The 26,802-nt window shown below is 43.0% G+C and overlaps 3 protein-coding genes across 19 annotated transcripts in view; 2 read left to right on the forward strand and 1 right to left on the reverse strand.

Annotated features, from left to right (window-relative positions):
* The window catches only part of ADGRF3 (adhesion G protein-coupled receptor F3), a 40,939-nt gene extending 36,683 nt beyond the window's left edge, over nucleotides 1–4,256 (forward strand). For 3 of the 6 annotated variants that reach the window (XM_063623912.1, XM_063623911.1, XM_055251533.2), the window contains 5 exons: nucleotides 365–1,747; nucleotides 2,201–2,242; nucleotides 2,333–2,395; nucleotides 2,857–2,912; nucleotides 3,515–3,752. In XM_063623912.1, the coding sequence (XP_063479982.1) occupies nucleotides 365–1,747; nucleotides 2,201–2,242; nucleotides 2,333–2,395; nucleotides 2,857–2,912; nucleotides 3,515–3,587 (1,617 nt within the window). In that variant the 3' untranslated portion in view covers nucleotides 3,588–3,752. Of the gene's footprint in view, nucleotides 1–364; nucleotides 1,748–2,200; nucleotides 2,243–2,332; nucleotides 2,396–2,856 lie in introns of all 6 variants that reach the window. The other 3 variants (XM_055251534.2, XM_055251540.2, XM_055251539.2) reach the window with 2 other exon arrangements.
* Nucleotides 4,257–13,999: 9,743 nt separating this feature from the next.
* HADHB (hydroxyacyl-CoA dehydrogenase trifunctional multienzyme complex subunit beta) overlaps nucleotides 14,000–26,802 on the reverse strand; it is a 44,771-nt gene continuing 31,968 nt past the window's right edge. For all 12 annotated transcript variants that reach the window (XM_055252533.2, XM_063623935.1, XM_055252538.2 and 9 more), the window contains 9 exons: nucleotides 25,998–26,185; nucleotides 25,483–25,663; nucleotides 24,690–24,811; nucleotides 21,917–21,996; nucleotides 21,790–21,837; nucleotides 20,636–20,723; nucleotides 19,547–19,621; nucleotides 18,930–19,094; nucleotides 14,000–14,546 (listed from right to left, as the gene is read on the reverse strand). In XM_055252533.2, coding sequence (XP_055108508.1) covers nucleotides 14,511–14,546; nucleotides 18,930–19,094; nucleotides 19,547–19,621; nucleotides 20,636–20,723; nucleotides 21,790–21,837; nucleotides 21,917–21,996; nucleotides 24,690–24,811; nucleotides 25,483–25,663; nucleotides 25,998–26,185 — 983 coding nt within the window. In that variant the 3' untranslated portion in view covers nucleotides 14,000–14,510. The remainder of the gene's footprint in view (nucleotides 14,547–18,929; nucleotides 19,095–19,546; nucleotides 19,622–20,635; nucleotides 20,724–21,789; nucleotides 21,838–21,916; nucleotides 21,997–24,689; nucleotides 24,812–25,482; nucleotides 25,664–25,997; nucleotides 26,186–26,802) is intronic.
* Nucleotides 21,885–26,802, forward strand: part of ASXL2 (ASXL transcriptional regulator 2) — a 555,729-nt gene continuing 550,811 nt past the window's right edge. The window contains exon 1 of the mRNA XM_063623896.1: nucleotides 21,885–21,889. The gene's annotated coding sequence lies outside the window, so the exon portion shown is untranslated. The remainder of the gene's footprint in view (nucleotides 21,890–26,802) is intronic.

Raw genomic sequence — 26,802 nt, forward strand, 5'->3', positions numbered from 1 at the left:
CACTGCTGGTCACCACTCCCAGCTTTGCAGACCTGGAGGGGCCAAAGAATGGGACAAGTCCCCTCTTAGAACCTGGGTGGCCCCAAGGGATGGAGGGGGAAGAAGGGTTTTCAGCAGAGGGGCTGGGTGCAGGTCAGGGGACATTTCCTTAAAGATGCCCACAGGTGGTTGGCCGAACAGCTCCCTGTTCTTCCCATCTAGAAAGTCTCCCTTCACAGGCCTGTCTTCCTCTCCCTTTTCTCTCCAACCTTGGGTCGCACACTGGACTGGGAAGGGAAGGTGTGGGTTCTGTAGTTCTCATTGCCCCCAGCTCAGTCCTGTGGGCGCCAGCAAACGGGGCTCATTTTTCTGTTGGGTGCCACAGAATCTCCTGATTGCCACAGACAAGGTCCTAGATATGGACACCAGGTCTCTGTGGACCCTGGCCCAAGCCCGGAAGCCCTGGGCAGGCTCGACTCTCCTGCTGGCTGTGGAGACCCTGGCATGCAGCTTGTGCCCACAGGACCACCCCTTCGCCTTCAACTTGCCCAATGTGCTGCTGCAGAGCCAGCTGTTTGGACCCACGTTTCCTGCTGACTACAGCATCTCCTTCCCTACTCAGCCCCCACTGCAGGCTCAGATTCCCGGGCACTCACTGGCCCCACTGGTCCGTAATGGAACTGAAATAAGTATTACTAGCCTGGTGCTGCGAAAACTGGACCACCTTCTGCCCTCAAACTATGGACAAGGGCTGGGGGATTCCCTCTATGCCACTCCTGGCCTGGTCCTTGTCATTTCCATCATGGCAGGTGACCGGGCCTTCAGCCAGGGAGAGGTCATCATGGACTTTGGGAACACAGATGGTTCCCCTCACTGTGTCTTCTGGGATCACAGTCTCTTCCAGGGCAGGGGGGGTTGGTCCAAAGAAGGGTGCCAGGCACGGGCGGCCAGTGCCAGCCCCACTGCTCAGTGCCTCTGCCAGCACCTCACTGCCTTCTCTGTCCTCGTGTCCCCACACACTGTTCCGGAAGAACCCGCTCTGGCACTGCTGACTCAAGTGGGCTTGGGAGCTTCCATACTGGCGCTGCTTGTGTGCCTGGGTGTGTACTGGCTGGTGTGGAGAGTCGTGGTGCGGAACAAGATCTCCTATTTCCGCCACGCCGCCCTGCTCAACATGGTGTTCTGCTTGCTGGCCGCAGACACTTGCTTCCTGGGTGCCCCCTTCCTCCCTCCAGGGCCCCGAAGCCCGCTCTGCCTTGCTGCCACCTTCCTCTGTCATTTCCTCTACCTGGCCACCTTTTTCTGGATGCTGGCACAGGCCCTGCTGTTGGCCCACCAGCTGCTCTTTGTCTTTCACCAGCTGCCGAAGCACCGAGTTCTCCCCCTCATGGTGCTCCTGGGCTACCTGTGCCCACTGGGGTTGGCAGTTGTCACCCTGGGGCTCTACCTACCTCAAGGGCAATACCTGAGGGAGGGGGAATGTTGGTTGGATGGGAAGGGAGGGGCGTTGTATACCTTCGTGGGGCCAGTGCTGGCCATCGTAGGCGTGAATGGGCTGGTACTAGCCATGGCCATGCTGAAGTTGCTGAGACCTTCGCTGTCAGAGGGACCCCCAGCAGAGAAGCGCCAAGCTCTGCTGGGGGTGATCAAAGCCCTGCTCGTTCTCACACCCATCTTTGGCCTCACCTGGGGGCTGGGCCTGGCCACTCTGTTAGAGGAAGTCTCCACGGTCCCTCATTACTTCTTCACCATTCTCAACACTCTCCAGGTAGGTGATAGGGGGGTGGCTGTGTTTTTGCCCTTTTAGATGGTCTAAGTCACTGCCGATCTCTTCTCTAGGAGGTACCAAGGTGGAGCAGAAGAAACATAGGTTCAGGAATTTTGGAAGGCTTAGGTGTGGATCCCAGTTCTTCCACTGAGTAGCTGGATAACTTTGGACAAATTACATAACCTCTCTGAGCTTTGGTTTTCTTATCTGTAAAATAATAGCTGATTTTGTTGAAGAAATCAAGAAATTGTCAGTACCCAATCCTTTGCTATCCCTTTTATAACCATAACAATAAGAAAAGCACCTGAAATGGATCCTATGCACCAAATGGTGGTAACAGAAAAATTGAGACGAGAAGCCTTAGGATGTGAATTACACAGGACAGAAGGAGCACGTTGATTCGGGTGGATCCCTTCCTCCTTGACCAGCTTATCCCCATGTCCCTCTTCTCAGGGTGTCTTCATCCTATTGTTTGGTTGCCTCATGGACAGGAAGGTAAGTCTGCCCACCTAACCCCCTGCCTCACTTGCAGCCCGCAGGCTGGGGCTGTGGCTGGCATAAGCGGAGCATTTACCTCTCCCACAGGTACGAGAAGCTTTGCGCAAACACTTCTGCCGCGCCCAAGCCCCCAACTCCACCATCTCCCTGGTGAGTTGCTGGCTTCAGATCCTCAGCTGTCCATCTGAGAGCATGTCAGAAGGCATTCCATGGCCTTCCTCAGAGGACATGGGCACAGCCAGAAGCTGAGAGAAGATTGGGGTTGTTTTTTAGAATGAGCAGTTTTCCGGTTCCAGCTCCCCACCAGTGGAATGAGCACCCTGGTCAGAGCAGTCAGGATCAGGGTCCTGGGTTCCCGATTATCACCTGGACTCCTGCTGACTCTCTTTTCTCTGGTTTCTCCACCTAAAAATCTGCCTCCAGTTAGCATTTGAAGGAAAAGTGTGGGATCAGTACTCATGGGAGTTACTGTAGCTGAGAGCAAAATTTCTAGGATTCCTGCAGCCCAGGCAGGAGTGCATGTGAGAAAGTGAAACAGATACAACCTCTTCAAGGGAGAGTTGACAATAATAATAATTGCCCTGCAGTTGGGCCTTTCCACCCCTTCTTAGGCCACAAATGAAGGCTGCATCTTGGAACACAGCAAAGGAGGAAGCGACACTGCCAGGTGAGAACTAGGCTTACTCAGGGGCAGCATAAGCAGGGTGGATTGAGGACGGTGTGGCAAAGGGCCTCCTGGCAAAGTTCTGGAGAGAAGCCTCCTCTTTCTATACCCAGCCCACACCAAAGGGTAGGAAACAGGTTTTTCTAGGGTAGCCATTGCTAGATGGCTGGGAGACGGTGGAAATGTCAGAGAGCAGAAGGCATAGCACCTTATCTTGCTTTCCAAGAAAGCACGAAGTTTCACCACCACCAGTCCTTGACTCGGTTTCTCTGAAAATTCCTTTTCACATTATCACACTTTTAATTATCATGAGAGTCATGCCTTGAAGGGATTGCCATGGGTGGGCTTGGTATCCAGAGGGGAGGGCAGCCTGCAGAAGTTGGGCTCAGTATCCATTCACCAGCCCCAAGCTCTTTCACAGGAAGACAGAAGCTTCAGAGTGAAGCACACACGGCCCCATGTTCCTGCAAGGGAGTTGAGGCTGTGTGCTTGAACCCACCAGATGAGCCCTGGCCCAATGCTCTGAACTCCTCCCACCTCCCGGAGCTCAGCTCTTGAGAAAGGCAGGCTTATATTTCCCTTAGTCACACTCATTTATCTTACAGCTCACCCCTTGTCATTTCTAAAGTATCCAGCAAGAATAGCAGGAAAAATGAGCTAAAGGCACCTAATGAATAAGCCTGACTTTGCTCCAGAAATAATCAACAGATATCAAAGTGCGGAATAATTACAAGTAAACTTTCTCAACCAGTTTTTAACTACAACAATACATGTTGTGAATGAATATATTTGATAAAAATGGTTTTAATTGACCTATTCAGCGAATTCTGATTATTTCTTTTTCAATAGTTATGAAGAAAGGATGACTTAATTGACTGATCTTCCAAACATTGGAGATGAAGGGCAGAATTTGATTTGTTTCTTTTCAAGTTTAGGAAAACATGAAGTTCATTGGTCCCTCTTTCTTTAACCTTTAAAAAAAATATATAAAATATAAGTTTCATAACCATATCCATGTATAGAGTCATTGATTGATATAAGCATGTTGTAAGAATAGGTTATAAAAATTTAAAGTTTAATATAAATTTATATCAATTAATAAAGTTTAATTTATATTTTAAAATGAATACTAGAAGACAGTCTTTTTGAAGACACCAAGATATCTATCTGGCTGAATTAACTTAACTTATGGAATTCATAAGAGGAAGATGACAGGATTCTGAGAAATTTTTAAACTAGATACATGAAAAATGTCTGATGAATTGGTCTTTGTTAATTATGCAATTCATGATATTTTTTATAAAATGGGGCGGGGGCATTTTCTGTTAAAAATGGGTATGCTATCACATGCCGTTGAAAACACTTTTCTTGCAAACACCATGCTTTCACTTAATGATTAGTGTGAATATTGGAACTGTGTATAAATTGGCCCAAATGGTTCTGTAAGTGGGTTCATTATACTTTCAAAGAGAAGCCACCAATTCAGCAGGGCCATTGCGGTGTTCTCTTTTTTTTTTTTTTTTTTTGAGACGGAATCTCACTTGGTCACCCAGGCTGGAGTGCAGTGGCGCGATCTCCACTCACTGTAAGCTCCGCCTCCCGAGTTCACGACATTCTCCTGCCTCAGTCTCCCGAGTAGCTGGGACTACTGGCGCCCGCCACCACACCCGGCTAATTTTTTGTATTTTTAGTAGAGACAGAGTTTCACTGTGTTAGCCAGGATGGTCTCGATCTCCTGACCTCATGATCTGCCCCCCTCGGCCTCCCGAAGTGCTGGGATTACAGGCATGAGCCACCGCGCCTGGCCCCGTTGCAGTGTTTCTAAGCCTTACACTCACTCCAGCCCTGTAGAAGGCAGGTGGTGACTAAGACAGGGCAGGCTCTGCCTTGCAGCCTGGACACGTCTCAACTCCACTTCATTTCACTGTCACTTCATTGATAGTTACAGTTTTCATTTTATAAATTACAAAAGTATCTTTCGGTTACAAATCCAAATCATACTCTTTCACTTTAGAAGCAACAGGGTCCCCCTTTCTGAGTGCGCTTCTGTAGATATATGTGCTCTAATCTTCCTTCCCAATTGTTTGCACATACTCAGTGCATGCTCTGCTGGTAAAAACACACAGAATTACACCAGTCACTGTTGCTCACACCTGTAATCCCAGCACTTTGGGAGGCCCAGGTAAGCAGATCACATGAGGTCGGGAGTTCGAGACAAGCCTGGCCAACATGGTGAAACCCTGTCTCCACTAAAAATACAAAAATTCACCAGGTGTGGTTGCGCGTGCCTGTAGTCCCAGCTACTTGGGAGGCTGAGGCAAGAGAATTGCTTGAACTGGGGATACGGAGGTTGCAGTGAGCCGAGATCGTGCCACTCCACTCCAGCCTGGGCAACAGAGAGAGAGACTCTGTCTCTAAAAAAAAAAAAAAAAAAAAAGCCACACACAGAATTAACAGATGGAATGATATTAAGTTCTTGTTTACTTAGCTCTCACCATAAAACAAACAAAACAAAACAAAAAAGACAGGACTGTCAAGGAAGGCTTTAGAGACAAAGGTAAGAAAACTGACACTCAGCAGCAATTCCATTTCTAAAAAGATGGCTTAAAAAAAATAAGTGGGCCAGGCACAGTGGGTCACACCTGTAACCCCAGCACTTTGGGAGTCTGAGGTGGAAGGATCACTTGAGCCCAGGAGTTCAAGACAAGCCTGGGCAACATAGGGAGGACCCTATCTCTACAAAAAAATTTTTTTAATTAGCCAGGTGTGGTGGCACATGCCTGTGGTTCCAGGTACTCAGAAAGCTGAGGTGGGAGGATTGCCTGAGCCAGGGAGGTTGAGGCTGCAGTGATCACACCACTGCACTCCAGCCTAGGCAACAGAGTGACACCCTGTCTCCAAAAAAAAAAAAAAAAGAGAGAGAGAAAGAGAAGTGGATGAGTGAATAGATAATGTGCACAAACAATGTGCATTCCAGTGTGTTTATGTCCTCTAAAAAGAGGCACCTAGAAAAATAAACTAGGATATAGCCATACAAAGGAACACCATGTGGTCATTAAAAATGACGATGTATAGCTACACCTACTGATAGGGAAAAATATTTAGACTATATTGCAGCGGGATAATTAAAGAATCAGAGAGACCGAGGGGTTGAGGAGGAATTATTTAATTATTTAGAAGCACCGACCCAGTCGGATTAACATTTGAAGGACTGAGCCTTGAACGAAGAGTTAAGCTACCTTTTAAGCATTTTGTGGGGCGAGGGGAGATCTGTGCAGGGGGAAGCATATTATAGAAGCGAGAAGCAAAGACAGTTATTTAATTGAGACATGCATTATATTATTTTTTACTTTTTAAGGAACAACATGTTTTATGACTTGAGATGATCTGTCTAGTAACCTTACAGCTGCGCAGCTAGAGAAACAGTCTTCACAGTGCCTGGGAAAGGGAGAGATAAGGCTCACTAGCCACAGAAAAACAGGCAGTTAATTTTAAAGGACTCCAGCTCTTTCTCTTCTTCAGGGGGAATTGTTTTCGTTTTTTTTTTTTGACATATAACTGAGTTTTTGCTTACACATTCTTTAATTTATTTTAATTTCTGTTCCAATATAGCTAAGTAAAACAACAGCATTGCAGAACAGCATTATACTATGCAATTTTGGTCCATATGTAACCGAATGCAGGTGTGGATGCTTGGCGCTTGCAGAGTCCAATTAACAAGAGCAAGGTCTGGTAGAAAGAAAGTGACTTTATCATCTAAAACTAGTAAAGGGGCCGGGTGCGGTGGCTCATGCCTGTAATCCCAGCACTTTGGGAGGCCAAGGTGGGCAGATCATCTGAGGTCAGGAGTTCAAGACCAGCCTGGCCAACATGTTGAAACCCCATCTCTCCTAAAAAATACAAATATTAGCCAGGCATGATGGCAGGCGCCTGTAATCCCAGCTACTGGGGAGACTGAGGCAGGGAGAATGGCTTTAACCCGGGAGGCGAAGGTTGCAGTGAGCCAAGATCGCACCACTGCACTCCAGCCTGGTGACAGGGTGAGACTCCGTCAAAAAAAAACGTAGTAAAGGGAAAGCAGCCAGATTCCCATCCAAAGCCACCACTTCAATTTTTGAGGGGAAGGCAGGGGTTTAAAAAGGGAAAACCTGATAAGCAAGGCATTCAAGAACTGTGGTAAATACAATGTATGTGTGTCTTGTTCTGGTGGCTCTCTTGGGTCCCAATCCACCTGGAACGCGGGCTGATGTCATCTCAACAATGGCCAGGTTGTTAACTAGCTGCCTTGAAGTCATCTCTGAAATTTTGCAGCTGGGTCTCCAGGCTTGGTCTGTCTGTCTCAAGATTAGTCCCTGGAAGTTCTAGGAAGGCACAATTAGATACTAGTATACAGTTAGATAAATGTGAAGGGAGTATATATCGTGAGAAAAGGAGGGTTGTGGAGTCTTTTAAGGCTAAGGGAAAAGGTTTCTACAATTTGCTTCCAGGTTATGTCTTGAAATTCAAGACAAAAAAAAAGTTTTAAAATGCACTTTGAAGTTAAGCTGCCTGGTGACACATATGTCCATACAAGTATGAGTGCCTCGAAAAGAAGAGATATCAACGCATTATCAGTGGGCATCTCTACTTGATTTTTTTTCTACTCTATATTATTTGAGTTATTCTTTTACAATGAGCATTTTTTATTACGTATACATCACGAACTGATATTAAAGTCAAGCTGATTAACGTGTCCATCTCATCTTTGTGTGTGTGTGTGTGTGTGTGTGTGTAATTAGCTCCCTCAGACTTATTCATCCTATGTAACTGCAATAAACTTTTTTTTTTTTTTTTTTGAGACAGGGCTCTCTCTGTCACCCAGGCTGGAGTGCGGCCTGGACTTCCTGGACTCAGGTGATCCTCCCACCTCAGCCTCCCAAGTAGCTGGGACTACAGGGATGTGCCACCACATATGGTTAATTTTTTCGTTTTTGTAGAGACAAGGTCTCACTATGTTGCCCAGGCTGTTCTTGAAAACCTGAGCTCAAATGATCCTCCCACCTCAGCCTCCCAAAGTGCTGAGATTACAGGTGTGAGCCACCTCGCCTGGCCAGCATGTATTTCTCACATTAGAAAAAAATAAAATGAGAATCAGAAAAAATAAAATGAGAATCACTTGAACCTGGGAGGTGGAGGTTGCAGTGAGCCAAGATCACGCCATTGCATTCCAGCCTGGGCTACAGAACGAGACTGTCAAAAAGGAAGGAAAGAAGGAAGAGAGAGAGGGAGGGAGGGAGGAAGGAAGGAGAGAAAATGATTTTGGAAAAGTTCTCTTGAATATTTTGCATATTTAAAAGTATAAACTTGTGCGCTTGCTTTTCATTCCTCAAGAAAGACTAGCATTTGAGAGGCCTGGAGAAAAACACAACTGAGAAACACCAGGAGGAGAGGAGAGGCTCTGGAAAGGGGGAAGCAAAAGGGGCAGGAATTTTGGTCTGTTTTCCTGGTTGCTGTAGCCTCAGCATCCAGAACAGTGCCTGACACATAAAAGGCACTCAATAGAATAAATAAATGAATAAACTATGTAGAGTGTAGAAAGAACATGCAGTTACTTAGAATCAGATATCATCAGAAGCAAACAACCGGGGAATAGGGGGCAAACCTTTTGAAGTTTGAATGAAAGATGAGGATAAATAAAAGGCTCTACTGCCAAATGATTAGTTGGTGGAGCACAGGCTCTAATTACAGTGAGAGCCTGGTTTAACTGTGGTATATACACACAAGGAAATACTATGCAGCCTTAAAGAGGAAGGTAATCCTGTGACAAGCTACACTAGTGGACCTTGAGGACCTTATGCTGAGTGAAATAAGCCAGTCACAAAAGGACAAATTCTGTAGAGGCTGGTCTCAAACTCCTGGGCTCAAGCCATCCTCCTGTCTCAGCCTCCCAAAATGTTGGGATTACAGACATGAACCAGTGCAACCAATTTCAAATGTACAGTTTAGTAAGATACATTCACATTATTATTCAACCAATCTCGAGAACACTTTTCATCTTTGAAAATGAAAATCGTATCCATGAAACAACAACTCCCCACATCCCTAGCCCCAAGCCCCTGGCAGCCATCATTCTACTTTCTGTCTCTATGAACGTGACTACTCTAGGTCCCTCATGTCAGTGGAATCCTACAGAATTTGTCCTTTGGTGATGGGTCCTCAAGGTCCACCTGTGTTGTAGCATGTTACAGGATTGCTTTCCCTTTTAAGGCTGCATAGTATTCCCTTGTACATATATACCAATTTATCTGTATTTTGTTTATCCATTTACCCATCAATGGACATTTGAGTTGCTTCCACCTTCTGGTTATTGTGACAAATGCTGCTACGAACATGAATATACAAATATTTTTCCAAGCCCCTGCTTTTTTTTTTTTTTTTTGAGACAGAGTCTTTCTCTGTTGCTAGGCAGGAGTGCAGTGACTCGATCTCGGCTCACTGCAACCTCTGCCTCCCGGGTTCAAGCGATTCTCCTGCCTCAGCCTCCCAAGTAGTTGGGACTACAGGCGCGCACCACCACACCCAGCTAATTTTTGTATTTTTAGTAGAGACAGGGTTTCACCATGTTGGCCAGGATGGTCTGGATCTCTTGACCTTGTGATCCACCCACCTCGGCCTCCCAAAGTGCTGGGATTACAGGCATGAGCCACCGCACTCGGTCCCCCTGCTTTCACCTGCTTTCAATTCTTTTGGGTATATGCCCAGAAGTGGAATTGCTGGCTCATAGGGTAATTCTATGTTTAATTTTTTTAGGAACTGCCATGCTGTTTTCTATAGCAGTTGCACCATTTTACATTTCTACGAACAGCATAAAAGAATTCCCATTTTTCCACATCCTCACCAACCCTTGCTATTTTCTGTTCTTTTGATAGTAACCATACTAATGGATTAATGGATGTGAAGAGGTATCTCATTGTGGTTTTGATTTGCATCTCCCTAATGATTAGTAACGTTGAACATCTTTTCCTGTGCTTATTGGTCATCTTCTTTGGAGATGAAGATATTCAAATTATTGGCGTTTTTTTTTTGTTTTGTTTTGTTTTTTTGTTTTTTTTTGAGACAGAGTCTTGCTCTGTCGCCCAGGCTGGAGTGTAGTGGTGTGATCTTGGCTCACTGCAAACTCTGCCTCCCAGGTTCATGCCATTCTCCTGCCTCAGCCTCCCGAGTAGCTGGGACTACAGGCGCCTGCCACCACGGCCAGCTAATTTTTTGTATTTTTAGTAAAGACGGGGTTTCACCATGTTAGCCATGATGGTCTCGATCTCCTGACCTCGTGATCTGCCTGCCACAGCCTCCCAAAGTGCTGGGATTACAGGCGTGAGCCACCGCACCTGGCGTATTTGCCCATTTTTAAATGGGGGTTTTCTGGGTGTGAATTTTAGTTCTTTATACATTTGGGATATTAACCCATCGTCAGATATATGGTTTGCAAATATTTTCTCCCATTCCATAGGCTACCTTTTCACTCTGTTAATTGTGCCCTTTGATGCAGTTTTTAATTTTGATGAAATCCAATTTAATCTATTTTTTCCTTTGTTTCCTATGCTTTTGGTATCATATCCAAGAAATCATTGCTGAATCTAATGTCATGTATTTTCCCCCATGTTTTCTTCTAAGTGTTTATAAAACTATACATTTTAGCTTTTATCTTTCTTTAGGTCTTTGATCCGTTTGAGTTCATTTTTGTATAGGGTGTAAGGTAAGGGTCCAACTTCATTATTTTGCATGTGGATGTCCAGTTTCCCCAACACCATTTGCTGAAAAGACTGTCCTTTCCCCCATGAATGGTCTTGGCACTGTTTTTGGCACTGTTGTCAAAAAGCATTTGATGGCCGAGTACAGTGGCTCACACCTGTAATCCCAGCACTTTGGGAGGCAGAAGCGGGTGGATCACTTGAGGCCAGGAGTTCAAGACCATGATGGCCTGGCCAACATGGTGAAACCCCGTCTCTACTAAAAATACAAAAAAATTTAGCCGGGCGTGGTGGTGCATGCCTGTAGTCCCAGCTCCTTGGGAGGCTGAGGCAGGAGAATCGCTTGAACCTGGGAGGCAGAGGTTGCAGTAAGCTGAGATTGCTCCACTGTGCTCCAGCCTTGGGTGACAGAGTAAGACTCTGTCCCAACCCCCACCCCACCCCAAAACAAACAAAAAAAGCTTTTGACTATATATGTGAGGATTTATTTCTAGGCTTAAAAAAAAATAAAAAACTATTAACTCCAGACTTTATTCAGATTTCACCAGTTTTTCCATGAATGTCCTTTTTCTGTTGCAGAATCCAGTCCAGGATATTACATCACATTTAGTTGTCATGTCTCCTTAGCCTCTACTGATCTAGACAAATTCTCAGTATTTCCTTTTTATGACTTTGATAGTTTCAAGTTTTGAGTATTGGTCAAGCATTTCATAGACTGTCCCTCAGTTTGGGTTTGCCTGTTTTCTCATGATTCAACTGGATTTTGGATATTTGGAAAGAATACCACAGAGGTGAAGTGTACCTTGATTACATCTTAGGAGGGATGTGCATCCACATGGCAGCACTGATGATGTCAACCTTGATCACCTGGTTAAGCTGGTGTTTGCCGTTTCTCCACTGTAAGGCTGCCTTTTTCCCTTTCCATACAGTATTTACTGGAGTTGGGTCACTAAGTCCAGCCCACACTCAAAGCGGGGGGGATATGCTCCACCTCCTGGAGTCAGGAGTATCTACGAGTATTATTTGGAATTCTTCAGTAAGGAAGATGTGTCTCTTTTCCCTTCCCTCAGCGGTTTTAGAAACTATTTTTACCTCCTCTGTAGGCATCTTAGATACTTAGTTTTGCTTGTTTTTGAAACTTTCCTGTCAATGATCATGAGTTATTTACAATATTTTGCTATTAAAAGCAATGCTGCTGTGAACAGGCTTGTACATATTTCCTGGACTTATGTGCAAGTTTCCTTAGGGAATAGTCCTAAGAGCAGAGAAGCTGGGTCACAGACCTTGTGTCGTATTCAGATGTACAAGATAATGCCAAACTGTTTTTCTTTTTTCTTTTTTTTTTGAGACGGAGTCTTGCTCTGTTGCCCAGGCTGGAATGCAATGGCGCGATCTCGGCTCACTGCGAGCTCTGCCTCCTGGGTTCATGCCATTCTCCCGCCTCAGCCTTCCAAGTAGCTGGGACTACAGGCGCCCACCACCATGCCTGGCTAATTTTTTTTTTTTTTTTGTATTTTTAGTAGAGACGGGGTTTCACTGTGTTAGCCAGGATAGTCTCGATCTCCTCACCTCATGATCCACCTGCCTTGGGCTCCCAGAGTGCTGGGATTACAAGCGTGAGCCACCACGCCCGGCCCAGTTGCCAGACTGTTTTTCAAAGTGGTTTTGCCAATCTGCATTCTCACCAGCAGCATATAAAGTTCTAATTTGTCCACATCAAAGACCAACACTGGTATTCTCAGTCTTGTTAATTTTTGCCAGTCAGGTAGGTGTATTTCATTATAATCTTAATTTGTCCTGATTACTATTGAGCATCTTATTATTTACCATTTGCGTATCATTTTCTAAAAACTGTGTGTTAAGATCTTTTGCCTTTTTTTTTTTTTTGAGACGGAGTCTTGCTCTATTGCCCAGAGCTGGAGTGCAGTGGTGTCATCTCGGCTCACTGTAACCTCCGCCTCCCAGGTTCAAGTGATTCTCCTGCCTCAGGCTCCTGAGTAGCTGGGATTACAGGCGGCTGCCACCATGCCTGGCTAATTTTTGTATTTTTAGTAGAGACGGGGTTTCACCATGTTGATCAGGCTGGTCTTGAACTCCTGACCTCATGATCTGCCCGCCTTGGCCTCCCAAGGTGCTGGGATTACAGGCACGAGGCGCCGCACCCAGCAGAGTGGTCTTTACTCTTATTGATTTGTAGGAATTATTTATATATCCTGGATCCTTTTAAAGCTGTATCTACTATATTTGCTCCACTTTTAGTTTGTTTCTCCACCACTCTGTATCATCACATGAAGAACAAAAGTTCTTATTTCAACACAGGCAAATTTATAGATCTTTCATAATTAGGATTTTCAATGCTTTCTTCAAGAAATCCCTCTCTTCCTTCAACCTAAGGTCATAGGGTTTTTTTTTTTTTCTAAATTTTAAGGTTTTTACATTTTATATTTAACTTATCTATACCTGATTTTTTGGATATATATGTAAATATAATGGTTTTCAGTATTAAAAACTCATAATTACCAAGGAAACCATGGGGAAATGATGCTGGGACTCAAATATCCTTTTAAGAGGTTAGCACTAGGTCTCCTGCCCAATCTGTCCCTGAACTACAGGGTGATTGTGATTCCCAGTCACTTTCATAGACCTAAGCAACAGTCACACAAATATCCATAAAACGAAGCTAGTGTTTCTTTAAACACTAGCATCCATGTTATTTATTTAGCACAGGGTAGTTGTCAAAAATCTGAGAGGATTTATAGTAGTTGATCAAAATAAAAAACTTCTTTACACTTTATTTAAATCCTGGCTAACAGAAGCATCTCCAAACAGTGAAATAAACATTCTGCAGTTCAGTAGCAGGGAAAACAAGGGAAAACAAAAGGTGTTATTCTAAAACAGGACTGTCAGGCTGGGCGCAGTGGCTCACACCTGTAATCCCAGCACTTTGGGAGGCCAAGGCACGTGGATCACCTGAAGTCAGGAGTTTGAGACCAGCCTGGCCAACATGGCAAAACACTATCTCTACTAAAACTACAAAAATTAGCCAAGCATGGTGGTGGGTGCCTGTAATCCCAGCTACTCGGGAGGCTGAAGCAGAAGAATCGCTTGACCCGGGGAGGTAGAGGTTGCAGTGAGCCGAGATCGCGCCACTGCATTCTAGCCTGGGCGACAGAGCGAGACTCCATCTCAAAAAATAAATAAATAAAATAAATAAATAAACAGGATTGTCTTTATGTTCCCAGCAGCCTCACCATTGACCAAAATAGTTAGAAGTTATGAATGAGTAATTAAAGGCAAAATCTGGTCCTAAGCCAAGAGAACCACGCTCCCCTGACCAATAAAAAATGAGGTAAACAGTTCTCCAATATTTCTCCACTTTATTAATGTTGACCACCATATTTATGTATCTAAACATTTTTTTAAGTTTTCAGTGGTGTTTAGATTCTGAATTATTTTTCCATAATTAATTAGGCACATTGGTTTGTATTTTATAGAGAACACATCTTTAGGACACAGATAAGAACAAGTATAATTTGCAAATATTACAAAGATGACTTCCAAATCTCAGCTGACCTCTTTCCCAACTGCAAACACTCATTTAGTCTTTAGTGACAACAGAGACCAAAAACAACCACCCACACATCTCGTGTGAGATTCTGGTGGCTTAGAAATCCCTGAAAGAGCAGTAAACTGATTATTGAAAAGCTCAGAACACTGGCAAGGCTTAAGTGCAAAGTATTTAATAGAAGGCCACAAGAATTGTTTTCCTAAGAGGAGCTAGGAACTATAAATGTCATTTAGTAATGCATTGAAATGGCATTGCCTAGTGTGAGTGTTGCACAGAAACTTCAGGTCACTTCTTCTGGATCTATTATTTTGGATAAGCTTCCACTATCATAGCATGGCCCTGTAAAGAAAACAAAGTCCAATTAGAGCAATGAATGGTGATGAATCCAGCTAGAACAGAGACAGCAGAGAACAAGGAGAAACGTACAGGCTTTGGAGTTGGATCCTGGCTCCGCCAATCAATCACTGTGTGATCTTGGGAAAGTCTGTAGTCAGTCTAAACTGGAATTTCCTCCACAAAATGGGGCTCATAGTGTCTACTTCATAGAGTTTTTGTGGGCATTACATAACATACAGTATATTTGTGTATGTGTATATATATATATATATACACACACACACACACACACACACATATATTTATATACATTCATATATACATGTATACATATATGCATCAGGCTCTGTCTAGTACAGAATTTAATTCCTAGTGATGCTGTACAAATGGATGCTGTTAAAATGAGAAATCCAGGGGCTTAACTGTATAAAAATAAACATGATACAGCAAATACCAATAAAAGTAAGTTTCTAGAGGGAAAAACTGAGGCTCTGAAAGGTTAAGTGACTCACCCAAATCACAAAGCTATTAAGGTAACAGGGCCAGGATTTGAAACCAGGTCTAGATGATTCCAAAGGCTGGGCTTGTCCCTTCTTCACTATTCTACACAGGTTAAGATAATGATCTGAGGGACCACAAAGGGAAGAAGTAGAATATCTTTCTTTTTTTATTTTTTTTTTATTTGTTATTTTGGAGACTGTGCCTCGCTCTGTCGCCCAGGCTGGAGTACAGTGACGTGATCTCAGCTCACTGCAAGCTCCATCCACCTCCTGGGTTCACGCCACTCTCCTGCCTCAGCCTCCCAAGTAGCTGGGATTACAGGTGCCCGCCACCATGCCCGGCTAATTTTTTTGTATTTTTAGTAGCGATGGGGTTTCACCATGTTGGCCAGGATGGTCTCGATCTCCTGACCTCGTGATCTGCCCGCCTCAGCCTCCCAAAGTGCTGCGATTACAGGCATAAGCCACCGCGCCCGGCCAGAAGTAGAATACCTTTTATCCAGCACTATGCACAGTGCTATGTACTAGCTATGTCCTTAGTTTAGATGAGTCTAAATCCTAGCATAGAATGTTTAGACACCCTGTCTCTAAAAAACAAAAAAGTAAATAAAAGAAACTATTATTTACAAAGTGCCAAGTTGAACACTGCAGGTTTAAAGATTTGCCAGGTGGTCTTTGTCCTCAATCAAGTATACACTGGAGTTCAAAACAAACTGTTAAGTACTTTTTTTGTTGTTTGTTTTTTTTGTTTTTGAAACTGGGTCTCCCTCTGTCACCCAGGCTGGAGTGCAGTGACCTGAACGTGGCTCACTGCAGCCTCAACCTCCCGGGCTCAGGTGATACTTCCACCTCAGCCTCCCGAGTAGCTGGGACTACAGGCACATACCACCACACCCAGCTAGTTTTTGTATTTTTAGTAGAGATGGGGTTTTGCCATGTTGTCCAGGATGGTCTTGAACTCCTGAGCTCAAGCAATCTGCCCACCTCGGCCTCCCAAAGTGCTAGGATTACAGGCATGAGCTACTGCACCTGGCATGTTAAGTATGTTGAAAAGGCACAAGCAGACAAAAAAAAGAGCAGGGATAGGAAGGTTTGACTGACTTGGGGGTTGTCCTGAAAGCATTCATAAGAAGGTAGAATACTCCTCTCTGGCTTGCTTATTTTATTTTTTATTTATTTTAATTTCTTTATTTGCTTTTTGAGACAAGGTCTCACTCTGTCACCTAGGCTAAAGTGCAGTGGCGTGAATACAGCGCACTACAGCCTCAACATCCTGGGCTCAAGCAATCCTCTCACCTCCCTCCTGAGTAGCTGGGACCACAGGTGCGTGCCATCATACCTGGCTAATTTTTGTATTTTTGGTAGAGATGAGGTTTTGCCATGTTGACCAGGCTGGTCTCCAATTCCTGGGTTCAAGCTACCCAGCTGCCTCAGCCTCCCAAAATGCTAGGATTACAGGCATAAGCCACCGCACCCAGCCCTCTCTAGCTTTATTTTAAACACACTGTTTTCATGTTCCATGTTTTTTCTTGCTCTAGATCAGATTTGGCAACACCTGGAGATACTTCTGGTCATGCCAACTGTGTGTACCTGGGGCAGAGGTGGGGAGGAGCTTGTTGCTACTGCTATCTGGTGGGTAGAGGCCATGCTAAACCCCTACAACACACAGCACAGCCCCCCACAACAAAGAATTGTTTGGCCCAAAATGTTAGTGCCAAAGTTGAGAAACCCTGCTCTAGATTCACCATGATGGATTTCTCCTCTGTCTCCAATCATGTTGGTATTGCTCACATGGCTCTTGATCAAACAATGTCAAGTTTAATCTAGTTTCTCAGATGCATCCTATCTTCTCTCTTCATGATACTATAAACTTCTAGAAGAAAGGTGCTAGGTATCATTCTTTGTTCATCCATAAAAGCATCCAGTATTGTGTTATTTATACTCTACATACTAGATAAAGAATTAGGGAACACATACTCAAATGTGCAGACATTACCCTATGTGGATTATGCACTATGCTTGTGAGTAATGTGTACAAGTTATCTCCCTGGTAGAAGCCTGGCATGGAGAGATAGAGGGATTGCTCTAGTCTTAATGGATCATGGTTTTCTGTAGATGAAGTTACACAGATTAAAAAACATTTCTGATCATAAAGTCCAAAATGTTCCAACTGATAAATAACTAACCCCTTGGTTTCTGCAAAGTATCTGAGGAAAATCCATGAAAAAGCGCTTTTAAATGTAAGATTTATTTTATTTATTTTATTTTTGAGACAGTCTCTGTCACCCAGGCTGGAGTGCAGTGGCACCATCTCGGCTCACTGCAACCTCCACCTCCCGGTTCAAGCAATTCCCCTGCCTCAGCCTCCCGAGTAGCTGGAATTACAGGCAGATACCACCATGCTAGGCTAGTTTTTATAATTTTAGTAGAGACAAGGTTTCACCATGTTGGCCAGGCTGGTCTCGAACTCCTGACCTCAAGTGATCCACCCGCCTCAACCTCCCAAAGTGTTGGGATTACAGGCGTGAGCCATTGCACTGGACCTGTTTACGCTTTTAAATATTTATTCATTTTGATCAGGAACAGGAAGTTTCTGTAATCTAGAGGAAGAGAAAATCTGTTCACATCAGGATTTAAAAAAAAAAAAAAAACAGGCCAGGCGCAATGGCTCATGCCTGTAATCCCAGCACTTTGGGAGGCTGTGGCAGGCAGATCACCTGAGGTCAAGAGTTTGAGACCAGCCTGGCCAATACAGTGAAACCCCGTCTCTACTAAAAATACAAAAAAAATTACCTGGGCTTGGTGGTGAGTGCCTGTAATCCCAGCTACTCAGGAGGCTGAGACAGGAGAATCGCTTGAACCCGGGAGGCAGAGGTTGCAGTGAGCCAAGGTGGCGCCACTGCACTCCAGCCTGGGGGACAGAGCGAGACTCTGTCTCAAAAAACAAACAAACAAAAAACAAACTACAATCTTCCTTTTGGATTTTATTCCTAGAGTGAGATGCTACAGCAGTCAGGAAGTCGGGTCTCTAACGCAAGCGAAGTAGAAAGGAAAAAATCTGTCGACAATATATTTCCCCAGCTGAACAGCAGTAAGTTATCCAGAAGTAAATTAAGTCCCCAGTTAAGGTATAATTCAGTTCTCTAGAAAGATAGTTTCTCTCTTGGAGATATTTTATAAAGTCTTAGTGACTAGATAAATAAAAGTTAATTATTAAAGAAGAAAATATATCAAGATGTTAATAATGTTAATGTCTGATGGGGAGATTATAGATGAATCTAACTTTTTCTATATACTTTTCATATATTCCACAATTTTCATAATCAGCATATATTTATAAGTAAAAAATAAACATTACATTGGGAAAAAATAGCTTGGGTTTAAATAGCAGTTTCCTTCCAAAGAATTATCAGAATTATGGCAGGGCATGGTGGCTCATGCAGGTAATCACAGCACTTTGGGAGGCCAAGGCGGGCGGATCACTTGAAGTCCGGAATTCGAGACCAGCCTGGCCAACATGGCGAAACTCTGTCTCTACTAAAAATACAAAAATTAACTGGGCATGGTGGTGCATGCCTGTAATCTCAACTGCTCGGGAGGCTGAGGCACGAGAATCACCTGAATCCAGGAAGTGGAGGTTGCAGTGAGCTAAGATATGACCACTGCATTCCAACCTGGGCGACAGAGCAAGACTCGGTCTCAAAAAAAAAAAAACAAACCCAAAAAACAAAAAGTATTATCAGAATTAAAGCTGTTATCCTTCCCCACTCCCCACCCCCAAGTCATCAAAAATATTGCTTTAAGAAGGTTTCAAACTAAATCATACATTCTAGTCATTCCAAGAAAATGACTCTCTGGAGGGTCCTATGACACCACTGTAACGTACCTGCCCTCCAGCTGCACACGCAGCCACTAAGCCATACTGGCCTCCTTCTTTCCGTAATCTGTTGGCAGCTGCCATGACCAACCTGCAGCCAGTGGCTCCAAATGGGTGTCCCAGGGACAGAGATCCACCCCAGTTATTAAACTTCTCCAAAGGAGGCAATCCAACCTGGCTCCCACAAAGACACAAACGTAAAGATAAGTTTACTTAAGATCAGAATCAAGCCAGGCTCTTAGTACTATGAAGTAAGAGAGATAGAGGAAAATATGTAACGTCAGACATATTACAAATAATTTTACTGCAAAAGAAAGTAAGTCTAGGTCAATATTAAAAGTCAGGAGTCCATTTGTTTTTCATCTAATGTCAGAATGCGAGGAACAAAAGACAACACAGAATTTTATTTTTGATAAATAATTTCTATTTTTAAACTAAGAAATAAATACATTTAATGAAATACAAGAATTTCTATTTTTACACTAAGAAATATATATCTTTAATGAAAGTCAGAATTCTTCAAAAGAAAGAGAAGCTTTCCCTTCATATTCTTAAGAACAGGTAACTAAGATCCAATTATTAATGTGCTTTGAAAATTCAAGGATTTTTTAAAATCAGAAACTCACCTTGGTTTTTCTACCCATGTAGTTTTCTGCAAACCAGTCAGAATCCATGGCTTTAAAATTTGCCAAAATCTGACCCTGGAAGAGAAAATAATTGAGTAAGAACCTTGTTATTCATGTTCTTCTACGCTTTCTTATAGGCATGGTTTGTGAAAGCTTAACAACTTTAGGTATGGTTTAAAGTTGAACAAATCGGCCAGGCACAGTGGCTCACGTCTGTAATCCCAGCACTTTGGGAGGCTGAGGCGGGTGGATCATCTGAGGTCGAGGCGGGTGGATCATCTGAGGTCAGGAGTTCAAGACCAGCCTGATCAACATGGTGAAACCCTGTCTCTGTTAAAAATATAAAAAAAAAATTAGGCCGGGCGCGGTGGCTCACGCCTGTAATCCCAGCACTTTGGGAGGCCGAGGCGGGTGGATCACGAGGTCAGGAGATCAAGACCATCTTGGCTAACACAGTGAAATCCCATCTCTACTAAAAATACAAAAAATTAGCCGGGCGCCGTGGCAGGCACCTGTAGTCCCAGCTACTCGGGAGGCTGAGGCAGGAGAATGGCGTGAACCCGGGAGGCGGAGCTTGCAGTGAGCCGAGATGGCGCCACCGCAGTCCAGCCTGGGCGAAAGAGCGAGACTCCGTCGCAAAAAAAATAAATAAATAAATAAAATAAAATAAATTAGTTGGGCATGGTAGCAGGCGCCTGCAGTCCCAGCTACTCGGGAGGCTGAGACAAGAAAATTGCTTGAACCCAGAAGGCAGAGGTTGCAGTGAGCTGAGATCGTGCCACTGCACTCCAGCTGGGGCAACGGAGCAAGACTCTGTCTCAAAAAAAAAAGTAAAGTTGAACAAATCTTTGTACCAGTTTTCAATGGCAATTTCCTAAAGAAACAATTTGGTATGTTCTCCAACACTGTATGTGTGGCCCTTGCTTCCCTCCTCTCGGGTCCCTCCCAGCAGTGTGAATCAGTACTTAAAATATACAGGTCCACTCCTGCTCCACTCACATCATAAACCATGCCTTGCTCTCTCCCACAAATATGGATGACATTTTTGATGACTATAGTCCCTTCATACGTGTCTTTCAAATTACTTACCGAGAAAGCTTCATGAAATTCAAAAGCATCAATATCATTCATGGTCAATCCTGCCTTTTCTAGAACTTTTGGAGTAGCATATGTTGGTCTGCGAAGAAAAAATAATATCTTAAAACTTTAATTTTTAAACTAAGAGCTCCTTCATATTCCCCAAACTGAGTTTTACATAGGTACTCTAATGTCTTTTCACTCATTCTTTGATTTTTCTTTACTGATTAATTAAAGATAAAATAGTGAAACTGTACAGACATGCCCTTTACCCTTATTATGTTGCACAGTCAGAGAAATTGATAATAAATAAACAATGAGGGATAAGGACAAGCTAATAACATGAAGAACTGGAAGAACAGAGTTCAAAGAGCAAGGCAAGGGAAAGGGCTTGACTGATGTGAACGTCACAGTGGAGGCCAGTGAGGCTACAGCCTTGAGAGGGAGCAGAACAGAGTCTAAACATGGGGAGGCTTTTATAAAAGGCTATATTAGGAAGATTGTGTAGCAGGGTGTGTAGCCATATGAAAAAATGCACATGATATCTTAATGAAAAAGAATATAAGTTGTGTGTGTCCATATATATATATATGTAAAACTCATAGGAAAAAAATGGAAAATAATCCAAAACTGTAAAATGATATACCAATGGAAAGGATTACTATTATTTTATTTATTTATTTATTTTTTTGAGACGGGGTCTCACTCTGTCACCCAGGCTGGAGTGCAGTGGCGTGATCTTGGCTCACTGCAAGCTCTGCCTCTCGGGTTCACGCCATTCTATTGCCTCAGCCTCCCGAGTAGCTGGGACTACAGGCACCCACCACCACACCTGGCGAATTTTTTGTATTTTTAGTAGAGATGGGGCTTCACCGTTGTTAGCCAGGATAGTCTCAATCTCGTGACCTCGTGATCTACCCACCTCGGCCTCCCAAAGTGCTGGGATTACAGGCGTGAGCCACCATGCCCAGCCAGATTACTATTTTTTTTTTTTTTTTAAAACCACCACATAAACCAATTATGAACTCAGGGCTTAATATACTCTCAAACCAGTGTAATAAACAAATAAATAATAAACCAGTGTTAACCATTTATTAACCAGTATAATCAAACGTGGGCAATCAAATACTTGTGATTATAGTCCAAGGATACAAACTGCTACCTACCCAAGTAATAGTTGATCTTTTGGATCCTGAGACACATACATAAAATCCCTAGGTAAAAAAATAGAGACGTGAGCTTTGGTAATAAAATAAAGAAATCAGAGATGATTTGTTTGAACATTTACTTTACCTCAAATATGCCTTCGGCTTATAACCCATGGCCAGAGCCTTTTCCTCAGCCATAATTAACATTGCAGATGCCCCATCAGTCTGAAATGTTAACCAGCACAATGTTAAAATTCTTCAGCTTGTCTGGAGGTCTTTCTCCAGCCATCTTATATATTCTGTACCTGAATCTATTAACTCATTAGACTTACACAGTGATTCTATATAACAACACTTACTTCACTGTATCCATCATTAAATCATAATTCAAACATACACACACTGACTCATTTTTGGAGGATGAGGGTAGAGAAGGCTGTTCAAAAGTATCATAAGAATCAAAATCAATCAATAGAAGAGGTAACTTAAGAAATAAATGCTCACGGCCAGGCGTGGTGGCTCATGCCTGTAATCCCAGCACTTTGGGAGCCTGAGGCAGGCAGATCATGAGGCAGGTGATCGAGACCATCCTGGCTAACACGGTGAAACCCCATCTCTACTAAAAATACAAAAACTTAGCCAGGTGTGGTGGCACACACCTGTAGTCCCAGCTACTCGGGAGGCTGAGGCAGAAGAATTGCTCGAACCTGGGAGGCGGAGGTTGCAGTGAGCTGAGATCGTGCCACTGCATTCCAGCCTGGGTGACAGAGCGAGACTCTGTATCAAAAAAAAAAAAAAAAGAAAAAAGAAAAAAAGAAAGAAGTGCTCATAATAAACACTTATTTAAGCCAAAGTTTTTAGCTTTTGGCACAAAATATGAACCAAAATAAACATATTTCTTATTTATTTTTTACATTTTCTGGGCTCTCAGCTGCTTTCTGCTGGTGGCTTACAGGTCATTTTATTCTCCTTATATATTCTGTAACAAGCAAACCAATGGGAGAACCAGCTGAGGACATTAGAACCACAATCTTCCCTCTTTGGATACACCCCATACATTTCTTCCCAAATGACAACTGAGAAGCTGAAGGACAAAGTAGTACTACTGAAAAAACGTCCTTTACCATACTTCAAAAAAGAAAAGCTCCCCCAAAAAGTCCAGAATTCCAAAGAAAAGGAAACTAATCTTCATAATTTGTAAAATCAAATAAGTTCTACCACATTCTGTCATATTTTTATAACTCGGCAACCCTGAAGAGACTGTGTAGCCACCCATAGGGTGTCCATAAAGTCTGGAGACACAGGTGACCATATGGAATAAATGGTTTACGGACATTACATTAATAACAGGTTCAATGTGCCATTGTGCAAAATTGCAATGAATGTGGGGCACTAATGCAGTCCCCAAAATCCATGTATTGTGATGTGTCACCTCTGATGATTTGTGTCTCTGATTCTCACTAAATAAACCTGGACCTTTAGCATACCCTGGAAATAATCAAAAGGATTCAGATCTGGCAAGTGTAGTCCATGCCACATGGCTCTATCATCCAATTCGGTTTTGCAAATGACCAACCTAACCAGCTCTTCACCACCTGGGCTTAACAGAGTGGTGTTCCATCCTGATGGAACTACTCCAGATTCCACTCCCCTAGCCTATCAAGAACAGGCATTAGTCATTTACCATGGGCAAATATGTCAAACATCTGCCTATGTTTTCAAGACTTTATGGCCAGGTAGGAGAGTTACATTGTAAGAGAAACTCTGACCAGATGGCCTATATCCAGAAGACTATACCCAAGGTGGTAAGAGAAGAGAAATCACATCTTACAAGCAGCAGCAGAATCAATAAAGATGTTTAATTGAGGAGTCAGAAAAGCAAGGAAGGATATGAAGCTACCGGTTGATAAGTTAAAAAAAAAAAAAAAAACAACACAAAACAAACAGTGGTAGATTTGTTCCATGATGCTTACAGGAAAATAATATTGGGGTCCGTGTAAAGCAGTTTTCTAACAATCAGGGCTAGAAGAGGTATCCTGTTACGACTTCCCAGTTCATACCTTATGCTCCAACCTAACTTTCCCCCAAAGAACCCCTTGCTCTCATACTTCCTTGATTTTGCATTTGCTGTTCCCTTTGTCCAGAATGCCTTTTTTTTTTTTTTTTTGAGATGGGAGTTTCGCTCTTGTCCAGGCTGGAGTGCAATGGTGCGATCGCGGCTCACCACAACCGCCGCGCCTCCAGGGTTCAAGCAATTCTCTTGCCTCAGCCTCCCGAGTAGCCGGGATTACAGGCATGTGCCACCACATCTGGCTAATTTTGTATTTTTAGTAGAGACAGGGTTTCTCCGTGTTGGTCAGGCTGGTCTCGAACTCCTGACCTCAGGTGATCTGCCTGCCTCAGCCTCCCAGAGTGCTGGGATTACAGGCGTGAGCCACCGCGCCCGGCCCGGAATGCCTTTTAAAATCCTTCTTGAGTTGGCTTTTACTCTTCCTTCAAGATTTGCTGTACAAGTGTTACCTCTTCCAGGAAGACTCTCTGACTGTCCTCCGATCTGGGTCAGGGGTTCGACCTAAGCCTAAGCCTATGCTTACAGCCATCACAGCATCTCACTTTATTGCAATTGTCTATTCTTTTCATTTCCAGGGCCCACCATAAGCAACAGAAGTTTTTTGACTGGTTAAGTGCCTGAAGGGAAGAGCTTTTGTAGCAGAATGGTGGCTGGATTAGGTGACTCCTCGGGCCTTAAAACCATGATTCTATTTTTTTTTTTTAATGACTCCACTTTCACATTAAAATGAATAACTATATTTTTAACCCTCTATTCGTAACACACACAAAAAATTATATTAGGCTTTTCTACAGAGAGTACAGAAATAGAAAAGTCACTACTAAATACAAATAGCATTGATAGTTACCAAGAAAGAAGAATTTGCAGCTGTCACTGTGCCGTAGGGTTTGATGAATGCAGGTTTTAGTTTGGCCATCTGCTCCAGTGAGGAAGGACGGATGCCATTATCTTTGGTAACTGTATCTTTTCCTATAAAAAAATGAATTTTTTTAAGTCTATGGAACTACAAGCCTTATATATCTTCTCCAGAGAAATATGCTTTAAAAATTACAAAAACAAATGAAATATAAACCTTACCTATTCACTAGAAGGAAAGTGTTTTATAATTATCATATTATCAAATTTTAAACTAAAGTCTTAAAAGACAATTGGGAAATCATCTAAATGCTTTACTAAAAATAGGACATCCTATTTTCTTAAGACATTCATTCACAGTTGGCTATTCTATACAGAGACGATTCAGGAATTTTAAAAACAGGCATGTATGTAAGAACTAAAATATATCAGCAAGATCTAAAAGGAGACTCTGTTTGTTTTTCTTTTTTTTTTTTTAATTACAGATGAAGTCTCACTCTGTTGACCAGGCTGGTCTTGAACTCCTGGCCTCAAGCGATCCTCCTGCCTCAGCCTCCCAAAGTGCTGAGATTAGTGCTCAGATCTTAAAAGGACACTCTTACAGAAACTTTAAAAAATGTTAACCTATTGTTACAACATAAATCAAAATTTGTGTCCATATTTAAGAATAAAGGCTGAATACTTCGGAAACAGAACATACTTATTGAAAAATCACTTGGGGTTTTTTTGAGTTTTAGGAGCAATTCAGAACTCCCTAATAAGTGTCATGAAGCATTTCATTTCACCTGGTACTTTGAAGGGTACCACATCAGAAAGGAGTCCTTCATCCTGTGCCTTCTTGGCTAGACTGTGAGAGCGCAGTGCGTATTCATCCTGTTCCAGCCGAGAAACAGCAAAGGCAGCGGCCAGTCGGTCTGCAGAGTGGCCCATGGTCTCACTGGTGGAGAACTCAGCAACTGCAGGGAGCTGGGAAAGGAGATATCCAAGGAGCAGGTACACTGTTAACAGGTATTATTCTAACACCTAGGATTGTTCTGTGTTATTTGGAAAAGTTAAAATCTATTTGTTTACCATTAATCAATCAAGACCAAGACAAGGGAAGCTCTTTGCGAGCAGAGGATCTCTAAAGAAGGCTCACAAATTAAAGTCTTCTAACCACTATCTTTTTTTTCATCTTGACCAAATAATTAACCCTTTCCTGTAACTACAGAATCTACACCTATTACAGCATAGCAGAGTCCACACTGCCATACCTAATTCTAAATCTCTACAGTGGATGCCCTGCAAACACAAGCCTTACCTCAGGTGCTAGGAAATTAAATCGGAATTTAGAGATTAAAGACAGTCGCTGGCCCATAGATTTGGCCTTATTGAGATCAAGCATCAGTTTTCTCATTTTCCTTGAGTGACGAATAGGGACATCGGACATCAACTCAACACCACCTGCCACGATCACATCACACTGGCCAGAAGCAATCAAGCCAACACCTACAGGGCACAGGTTATACTTTATGAATATATTTTACAGAAAATAACATACCATTCCAATTTAAGCTTCTTGATTAAAAAGCTGAATGACAGTTATCAGCTTTGTACAACATCTGTAATTAAAGTTTTCAACTTTTCAGAAGAATTAAGCTAATTTTCTTAAATGACTAAAAACACATTCAACACGTTAGAGAAAAACAAGTTTCATTCCTGCCATATGGACATCAACTTCTAGGAATATCCATTGGACCAACTCTTGAACAAATCAAATTCCAAACCAGAACATCTTGCATATTTATATGCTCCCAGCTTTAGTTTAAAGATTTTTTATCCTATAATGTTAACTTCTGCTACAAAGCAGAGAAATTCCAGCTGTTGAAATGTAAGGCAGGCCCCCTCTCTCCTTATGGCCACTGGCCAGTATTCTGTTTCTCTAACCAGGAGTTGGTCACATGCTGCCTAGAGTGGCGAACGCCCCCAGTCACGGGCATCATTCCCCGCCACACATGAGGTGGGGTGCCCACCTGGGCCTTGATGTTACTAGATGAGCATGTGATTACTAAATCTTTCAGGCTTGTCTCCTCACATTAAGAGCTGATGCTACAAAATATCCCACA

This window comes from Symphalangus syndactylus, chromosome 18 (genome assembly GCF_028878055.3).
Source record: "Symphalangus syndactylus isolate Jambi chromosome 18, NHGRI_mSymSyn1-v2.1_pri, whole genome shotgun sequence".
Lineage (NCBI taxonomy): Eukaryota > Metazoa > Chordata > Mammalia > Primates > Hylobatidae > Symphalangus > Symphalangus syndactylus.